This window comes from Nicotiana sylvestris, chromosome 6 (assembly GCF_000393655.2).
Source record: "Nicotiana sylvestris chromosome 6, ASM39365v2, whole genome shotgun sequence".
Classification (NCBI taxonomy): domain Eukaryota; kingdom Viridiplantae; phylum Streptophyta; class Magnoliopsida; order Solanales; family Solanaceae; genus Nicotiana; species Nicotiana sylvestris.
The window spans coordinates 70,066,506-70,076,372 of NC_091062.1; the positions used below are offsets into that span (position 1 = coordinate 70,066,506).

The 9,867-nt window shown below is 35.6% G+C and overlaps 1 protein-coding gene across 1 annotated transcript; it reads left to right on the top strand.

The window, feature by feature from the left end:
• The first annotated feature begins 2,422 nt into the window (after positions 1-2,422).
• LOC104229839 (beta-carotene hydroxylase 2, chloroplastic-like) lies at positions 2,423-4,849 on the top strand. The gene is made up of 7 exons (XM_009782556.2): positions 2,423-3,060; positions 3,159-3,218; positions 3,511-3,582; positions 3,703-3,837; positions 4,041-4,166; positions 4,314-4,370; positions 4,483-4,849. Exons 1-7 carry the CDS (start codon positions 2,659-2,661, stop codon positions 4,558-4,560), a joined length of 930 nt encoding a protein of 309 aa, XP_009780858.1. The 5' UTR covers positions 2,423-2,658; the 3' UTR covers positions 4,561-4,849.
• Positions 4,850-9,867: the final 5,018 nt, after the last annotated feature.

Below are 9,867 nucleotides of genomic sequence, written 5' to 3' on the forward strand. Positions count from 1 at the left end.
AAGTCCAGATCTGAAATGCCTATGAAAATCGTAAAAAATGATCTGTAGAGGATGCTTTTGGGTCGATGGTGATTTGCTGTCTCCACCTCCGCAATCCTTCAGGGGATCATCAACCTCATATTTCTCTTGTGCTTTGCTGACATCTGTCTTTATCTGTGTCCTCTTTGACCCCCCACTACTTTCCACTCTTTATAATTTCAAACCTCTTTACAAATCTAATTACCAAAATGCCATGTTCCAAACAACGTTTAAGGTTCTTTTCAGATGTGCTTTATGTTTTGCGCGAATTTCCTTTTGAATTGGTTATGGTTTAACTCGTCTGAATACGATCTAAACACACCTCAACTTATTTGGAGTCGACTGACCTCTAGCCATTGTGCACTCAAGAAGGGATCTTGGGTTATATTTTTCGTGAGAAAGGACACATAAGTATGTTAAAGATGACCGAAGAATTGGAGCCTTCTTAAACACTAAAATATTAACACTAGAAAATAGTTTGAGCAAAATAATACTCCATCCGGTCCACAATAAGTGACCAATTTGGTTAGGACACTCCCATTAAGCAAATACTAAATTCTAAACAAAAATAGCTAGTGTGACTAAACTACCCTTAATTAAATATTGCAGCATAATTTAATGTGAGGAGTAAAAAACTTTTTAGGGACACGTACATAAGAGTAATTTTGGAAAAATAAATTGAATTTTTTCTTGATTATATAAATGGACACTTCTTTTGTACCAAAATAAAAAAGTAAATTAGTCACTTATTGTGAACCGGAGGAATTAATTGGAGTAATGGACACACAAACATTTTTTAAAGTTGTGTTGATGCCCCGATTTTGTTATTCACTCTATGGCCTTTTTCAAATCAGGTTCATGCCTTATTGTGGACCGGAGCGATTATTTTTCTACTTTATATCACCTGTTGACCTTCTTCATGTAACGATGCTCGATATAAAGTAGAAAAATAATCGCTTACCATACTCAGGTTCATGCCTTAGTTTTTGACTATTGTATATCCAAGCTCTTTATACAGTTCGGAAAGGTCATGCTGACTCATGTACCAAAAGTAGCTTTTTCCACTAATTTTTACGGTATTTACATGAAACGGTAGGTGAAAAAAAGTATGATAATAGTCATTTTAAAATATAGAACGATCAATATACTAAAGATGAATTAACACAGTTGAAGTTATTATGACCAAATTAAATAGTGATAGATGCAAACGACATCGAAGATATAAAATGCAATCTATACAGTGTATACATGTTAAAGTAACAGTTTAAAAGATAAAGTTGAGATTCATTCATGACTCACCTCATGGCAAGGATCGAAGACCGAAAGTGCAACTTATGACCCAAGTGTAATCTAATATTGAAGTAATGTCTAAGTTTTGGCAAAATATCTTAAAACCACTCTAAATTTGACACGGATTATTGATTACGGCCTTAAACTATTCGTGGTCTTAATTACCCCCTCAATTTGGCCTTTTGAGAGCCATTACCCCCTGAACGCTGATGTGACAAAGAGTGTGAGTGCACTCGCCTGCCACGTGAATTTTTCCTGTATATGTAGTAGTTTTTTGAAAAATAAAATATATTTTTACCTTTTTAAGTATGTTACTTCTTTAGATAATTTTTTCCGAATACAATTTATAATAAAACTTGGATAGAACTACATTATTTAGGCTAAATTTTTTTATTCGGCTAAAAATAATAAAATTTTAGTTAATCCTTTTTGAATATGACCTGAAAATAAAGATTTATACAATTGAAATAAATAGCCAAAGCATCTAAAAAGTTATAAAAAATACATAGTTTGAAATTAATTATTTTAGCTATAATTTTTTATATAGCTCTAAATTATGGTGCTCTAAATATATATATATATATATATATATATATTTTATAGATTTTACTTGAAAAGGTAAAAATACACAGTTTAAATAAATAGTCATTGCATCAAAAAAAGAAATTGTACTCTTTTTATAGTTGAAGAAATAAAAATACACAGTTGAAAAAATTGTACACTCTTTTTATTTCTTCTTTTGATGCAATGACTATTTATTTAAATTGTGTATTTTTACTTTTGGGGATCTTCAAGTTAGAAAGACTAAGAATTCTCCCAAAAGTGATCATATGCAAGAAGTCATAAATAATATGGTTACCCATATTATACGTCGGTTAACCCGTTTTTTATCCGTATTAAATATAGATCGTATTGGATAATTTATCCGTTTTTATTACCCGTTTTCAATCCGAACAATATCTGACCCGACCCGCTCGTTTGGCCCTTCTATATTGAAGTAATGTCTTAAGTTTTTAAAACACAAGGAGAGTAAATGATGGAAGTGGCAATCCCGTAGTATTTCTGAAAAACAGCACCAAAAACTCAAATACCCCAGTGGCAAATTGAACGTTCCAGCACCTTCAGCAACGTAATATGACTGCAAAAAAAAAAAAGCATTGGAACACAAAGGGAGTCCACAAACTGAACTTGTGGCTATCGTCCCTTAAACCTGCATTCTCGTCCACTCTCGCACATACACTTCCTTAAATTGCCCTCTCTATCTCTATCTCTATCTCTATCTCTCTCTCTCTCAACGCTTTACTAGCTAACTTTGAGAGAGAGACTCTTTAATTAATTTGTCAACCTTCCATGGCCGCCACCAGAATTTCCTTTACTTCCAGTTCACAAACCATTTATTTCCGTCACAGCCCATTTCTTGGCCCAAATCCGGTTTTCCCAATCTCTTCCTTTTCTCGTAATCTTGGCACAATTCTCAGGTCTAGAAGAAAACCCAGTTTCACAGTTTGCTTTGTTCTGGGGGATGAAAAGTTGAATACTCAATTTGACAAGTTGAATGCTCAATTAGAGACTGGGACAGAGGAGATTGAATTGAAAATTGAGGAGCAGATCTCAGCGACGCGTTTAGCGGAAAAATTGGCTAGGAAAAAATCGGAGAGGTTTACTTATCTTTTGGCTGCGGTTATGTCTAGTTTTGGGATTACTTCCTTGGCTATTATGGCCGTCTATTACAGATTTTCGTGGCAAATGGAGGTATGAAGCACTCCATAATTAATTCCCACTTCACTCTTCTTCTCCTTTTTCTGATTTTTAATTTTTATTTTATTTTTTTATATTCTGTTTGGGTGTAGGGTGGAGAAATGCCTTTAACTGAAATGTTTGGTACATTTGCTCTCTCAGTTGGTGCTGCTGTAAGTTTCTTTTTTTGAACTATGTTTTAGCGTCTGGTAATACATTATCTCCTGTCCATATCATATAATTGAACTACATTAAAACTTAGACACTAGTATAGTGATTATGAAACAAAACGTACATATAGGAGTATGAATCATTTCAACTAGACTACTTTTAAAGAGTTGTTGCAAGTCATATCGATAAGGAAAAATGTCTAATGTGTTTTATATAAAATTGAAAGAGGAGTAGCAATTAAGGACTAGGAGAGTCATTTATGGTTGACGAAGTTGGATGTTGTTCGAATTTCAGGTAGGAATGGAGTTTTGGGCAAGGTGGGCTCATAGAGCGCTTTGGCACGATTCTCTTTGGCACATGCACGAGGTTTGTGTTTTACTTTCTAATTTGCTTATTTGGAGCTTAAATGCTTATTAAACTATGCTAATTTTATAAAAAAAAATCTCAACTTAATTAAATCCTTTCTCTTACCTTAAATTGTTGCAGTCACACCACAAACCAAGAGAAGGACCTTTCGAGATGAACGATGTGTTTGCCATAGTCAACGCCGTTCCAGCAATAGCCCTCCTCAACTACGGTTTCTTCCATAAAGGCCTCATTCCTGGCCTCTGCTTCGGCGCTGTATGTTTTATTTCACTCACTCTTCAGTATTTAGTGTGGTTTTAATCCTTACCAACAGCGGTCTGGAATATTTTATGCGGATCAGATTACTATCCATGTATAGTATAAAGACTTACTAGTGTAAATACATTGATCAGAAGAGAGGTATAGAGAAAGAAGCCCAACACATTAAGTTGATAAAAAAAAAATGCCTTGTAATGCAGGGGCTAGGGATCACAGTATTTGGGATGGCTTACATGTTCGTTCACGATGGTTTGGTTCACAAGAGATTCCCCGTCGGACCTGTAGCCAATGTACCTTATTTAAGGAAGGTGGCCGCAGCTCATTCGGTAATTAAAGATGCTTTAAACTATAACTATGGCTTATAAAAGATGATCTTAATTAATCTAATCAGAGTTAGCATGATTGTTAAGTAGATATTAATAGTATTAAATTGGTTGGTAAGATTTCCTTAATTCATTTCTTGATATTTGCAGCTCCATCACTCAGAGAAGTTCAATGGTGTCCCATATGGTTTGTTCTTAGGACCAAAGGTGCTCTCTCTACTCTTTTCCACTCCCCACACTTCCCTTCATGTTCATAACCTTTTTAAAAATTACACATGACACTAGGAAATACTAACTAGTGTAATGGTGATTGGTGCAGGAATTGGAAGAAGTAGGGGGGATTGAAGAATTGGAAAAGGAAGTGAACCGAAGGATAAAACTTTCAAGGGGATCATGAATGATTGACCATCTTCGTGGGGAAATTTTTTGATGTATTGAATAGAGAAAATGCAGCTTTATTGATCATGAAATGAAATTTGTATTTACTTAGGCTCTTATTCACTAAGATGATAATAGAGATATATTAGAAATTATTACATGTGCCAAGTCTTGGAGGCTAAGAAGAAAAGCTAATAATTGAATGTCCTCTGGCTCTCTTTTTGTTTTTTTTTTGGCACGGCAGAAGAATGATATTTGGAAAATGTAAAATAGACCTGTTGTGTTGGTAGACTTTAGAATTGATTCAAGATGAGTCTTGTCAAAATCAATTAAACTTGTTACGATACCAAATCAAGTTCGAGCAAGCTCAACCAAGTCAAATTAAGTTGAACTCGGTTAGGTATCGCGTTTAGACAATGATTTTCAAATTTATTTTGAAAATTTTGATTTGGGTGAAGTTTGGTTTGAAGATGAAAATGTGTTTGGATAAGTTTTCAAAACATATTTCACCTTTTTTTTTGAGAAAAACAAGAAACATAACTTATACCAACAAGTTCTAAAAAATATTAAAAATACCCAACATTACCTTTATTAATAACATTCATTATATTATCGCAAACCATAGTCATGAACATAAATAAATTTGGTACAAAATTATTATTTTTATAATGAACTACATAATACGCTATCAGGTGATTGAAAAGACGAAGTAGCATTGTTACAAAATAATAAATGATGAGCTTTTTTATAAAATACAAAAATTTAGAGCAATTTTTAGAAAAATGTAATAGTGATATTTTGGGCCAAGCTGATTTTGGGTTTTGTGAATTTATCAAAATAGATAAAATTTATGGCTAAATATATATTTGCCAACAAAAAAACCCCAAATATATTTCGTCAAAATCTATGGCCAAACGAATTCTTGATAAGCTGAGATGAGTCTAGCTAAAATACATTGGTGTGGAAGTTTGTTGCACTCCCAATTTTGAGCGTGCTTCATTCGCTATTGCTTGAGTTTGCGTGTGGAATTCCGAGGATGATCAGTGCACGTCAACTACAGAAATATTTGTTTCTCAAGTATGAATAGAAAAGGTGCAATAGCTTTGATAAGACGCACCTTTTGTCAAGGTTTTGATTAGGCGAAATATATAAAGCGTCCCTTTAAGTTTCCTCAACGATCAATTAAATACCTTAATTGAGGTCATTTTCAGCTAGACACTTTATTTATTCACAAAAGAAAATTAATTAAACACCCGGCTATGTCAGCCTCCATCGCGTGAAATACACTCTGTGGACGCGAGTTGCCTACCTAAATTAGGTTTTTCCTTTTTCTTTTCTTAAATAATATGGACCCCACCTAATTTTCACACCTTTCTCCTCCAATTTTTACACCTCTTCCTCTCAATATCAGATTTTTTGCCAAGAGACCATTTTTTCTTCTTCAAACAAACAAGTGAGCCGAACACATTCTAAAACACACACAAGCACACAGTAGCAAATCATTTTTCTTTTGAGAAGCATTTGTGACAACAAAAATTTCATATTTGGATTAAAAAAGAAACGCCAGAATCTATAAAAACATGGCCAGAAGAAGAAGAGGAAGAAAAAAATGGCAAAAAGAAAAAGAAAGAAATTGAAAATATCATCGGTAGTACGAGTTCGATGGAGTCCATTTTACGAGCTATAATCTTGGTGTTCCTATGAACATCATTGTGTAGATGAAGGTGATGGAAGTTGGGGTCAATTGCGTGAGATCGAAAGAGGTTGATTTGGATCGAAAGGAAGAAGATGAATGGGGTGGGATGACGCTGGTTTTGGTCCGGAAGGAAGAAGATGAAGTTAAAGAGGGGGGGGGGAAGGGTTTTTTCCTTCTTTAAATTTATTTTCTTTTTCTTTTAAATTATGTGTTAAGTTTTAATTACGAATTACACGTGTCGTTCATTGATTGGCTCATTTAACACGTCATTGTCAAGTATAACTTACGCATCTGGTGTGCTGCACTTGAATGTTACTTAAAGTGTTTCAATGATAAATGAGCCAATTAAAATATCTGGCTGATCGTTGACGACAACTTAAAGGGTCGCGTTATATATTTCGCCTTTTGATTATCCTGCTAGGTCTTTCTAAGGTATCATATATTGGAGAACGAAAGATGGAAAAAATATCTATTATACTTCTAACCGACAAAGTTACTCCAAGAAATGATGCTGGGATGTTAGCAAAATTGTTTAAGCAATTAAAAAGTTGACAACTTGATATTGGTGCAGCAATTTCCTACCAAACATTTCATTTTTAAGAACCGTCTTTTATTTGTTGAAAATTTTGAAAAGATAGACACAATTTTTTAAAGATATATCTCGCCCCCCTCTCTCTAATCTCATCTACGTGGCAGAGACAAAATTTTCATTAAAAGAAATCAAAATATAAAGAAATAAACTCACCCAAAAATCAAGGGGTGTCAATATATAGTATATATACATATTTTTTTTAAAAATTACTCAGCTACACAGTATAATCCGACGAACCCTTGGCATGGGCAGATTTAGGGGGCGGAAGGGGATACACCCGAACCTCATTCGTAAAAAAATTACACTATATATATAAAGCAAAATATATTATTTCACCTCTATATATTAAGTTTTAATCCCCTTGCCAAAGCCCAAAATTGAGCTTAGTGGTCAGGGGCTTCAAATCTTTTGTAAGGTCATAGGTTCACTTTCCACTAGCTATAATCTTGTGGCTATGATGATCCAAAGGTTATCTTTTGTTTTAGAATCCGTTTCTGTGTTCCGAGGCCTTGAAAATCTCCTTTTATCTCTTCTCGATTTGCGTGCGCAATCCGCGTGCGATACCAAAAAGCTTTCGTGTGAAAAATTTAAGAAATAATGATTTTTGGCTTAAAAAGAAGATTTTAATTTACTTCGGTCAATATATTGGGTAAATGGATCCGGACCCGTATTCCGACGGTCCCCGGGAGGTCCGTAGTAAAATATGGGACTTGGACGTATGTACAGAATCGAATTCCGAAGTCCCTAGCCCGAGAAATGAATTTTTAAAGAAAATTGTTTACTGGAAAATATAAGGATTTTAGAAATGGAAATAGTGTGTGACATCGTTGGTATCAGACCCGTATTTTGGTTGCGGAACCCGGTACAAGTTTGATATAATATTTAGATCGTGTCTGTGAAATTTGTGAAAAACGGAGGTGATTTGATGTAATTCGGATCTTTGGTTGAAAAATTAGAAATTTTGAACTACCTTGAGAATTTCATGAGTTTTGGTGTTAAATTCGTTGTTTAAAATGTTATTTTGGCGATTTGATCGCACGAGCAAGTCCGTATGATGTTTTAAGATTTGTGTGCATGTTTGGTTTGGAGCCCCGAGGGCTCGGGTAAATTTTGGATAGGCTACAGAGTGATTTTGAACTTAGGGAATTTGCTAGTATGCTTCAGCAGAGTTGCAGGTCTCTGATCTCGCAACTGCGAGATCAGGCTTCGCATTTGCGAGCTTCACAGACTTGGCAATTGTGAGGCTTTCATCGCAAATGCGAAGGAAGCTGGGCCTGAGCATGTTCGTAATTGCGAACTTTTATTCGCATTTGCGACCAAAAGGTCGCATTTGCGATAGCAACAGAAATGCGGAAGGTTCGCAATTGCGATGCCTTTCTCGCATTTGCGAGCTTCGCAAATACAAAGCTCCAGTCGCAATTGCGACATCTGCAATAGTCAAGTTGGGACTTAGACGGATTTTTCACCCATTTTTCAATTCTCTCAAACCCTAAACCTCCCTAGGCGATTTTCCAAAGGCCCATACTTCTCCAAATCATAGGTAATTGATTTCTAACTCAACTTTTTCAATCTATCTCATCTTTTTGCAAGATTTCATCACAAATTCTAGTGATTTTCATGGAAAATTGGGTGTTTTTGGGTGAAATTTAGGAATTTTAAAATTTGGGGAATTAGACCCCAAATTGAGGTCGGATTCCAAAATAAATTGCATATCCGGGCTCGGGGGTGAATAGGTAATCAGGTTTTGGTCAGAACTTCGGGTTTTGACCAAGCGGGCCCGGGGTCGGTTTTTGACATTTTGGGAAAAATGTTAGAAAATCTATGATTATGCATTGGAATTGGTTTCTTTAGCATTTATTGATGTTATTAAGTTAAGTATGGCTAGATACAAGTGAATTGATGGTGGAATCGAGAGGTAAAGCGGAGGTTGAGCTTTGAAATACCTGTTAGCTTGAGGTAAGTATTTGGTCTAACCTTGACTTGAGGGAATAGGAATCCTCGACTTATTTGCTAAGTGAAATTCCATGTTTGTGGCGTATAGGTGTGGTGACGAGTACCTATGCGCCACCAAATTACCATTTTCAGCTGTTTCCCTTCCCCGTTCCCTATTATACTATTTTCTGTCTTAATTGCTACTTGCTCATAACTGTTTCCATATCTTAACTGCTACTTGCTCATAAATGTTTCCATGCCTAATTACTTCATATTAACTGTTGTTCTCTTTATTGAAGTATTTAATTATTTTATGGTTTTATTTTACTGTTGGCTTATATTGGCTTGTTCGTGCCTTATGGTACACCTTGGTTAGTCTCGCTGAGTAGTTACCCTGGTGAGGTTTCATAATCGTAGTGATATTCCATTGTGTGGATTGCGGTATAAGTATATTGGAGGATTTGAATTAACCTATGAAACATTTGTCTTTATTCATTTGTGATTGGTGTTGATATATATATTGGGATCGGGTTGCACACCGCAACAGGAGGAATAAGGGTAAAATGTGATTGTCTGGTGGGATCGGATTGCATGCCGCAACAAGGAGTAATAAGGGTGGACAGGTGGGATCGTGTTGCGTGCCGCAACAGGACAAATAAGGGTGATATGTGTTGATGAGTAATAAGGGTGGACAGGTGGGATCAGGTTGCACGCCACAACAAGGAGAATAAGGGTGAATATTGATACCGTTGTTGTTTATATGATGGGATCGGGATTTGCGCCACATCAGTTGTTGTTATGTGTTCATATCTGATGAGGTCCATTATTGTGATGTTGAAACATTCTTAAGGATTGGTTATAGCTGAATACTAGTAGAACGATTGGGTTTCTGGATTTATTTAATGCCAGTTATTGCTTTATTACATTCTGTATTTCGAGTTAGGCTTGACACTTACTAGTACATGGGGTCGGTTATACTGATACTACACTATCGGAGCTAGTGACTGATCGAGAGATTGGTTGCTGTTGTTGCATTCCGGAGACCCAAGTCAGTCATGCAGGTATCCGCAGGCCCTGGCGTCCCCTTCTATCCTATTTCATTTCTG

What these genes read in the sequence shown, in the direction of transcription:
- LOC104229839 (XM_009782556.2), top strand. Translation starts at nt 2,659, where the DNA reads ATGGCCGCCACCAGAATTTCCTTTACTTCCAGTTCACAAACCATTTAT. An exon ending in GATTTTCGTGGCAAATGGAG is followed by an intron (nt 3,061 to 3,158) that starts GTATGAAGCACT and finishes GTTTGGGTGTAG; the next exon opens with GGTGGAGAAATGCCTTTAAC. An exon ending in AGGTGGCCGCAGCTCATTCG is followed by an intron (nt 4,167 to 4,313) that starts GTAATTAAAGAT and finishes TGATATTTGCAG; the next exon opens with CTCCATCACTCAGAGAAGTT.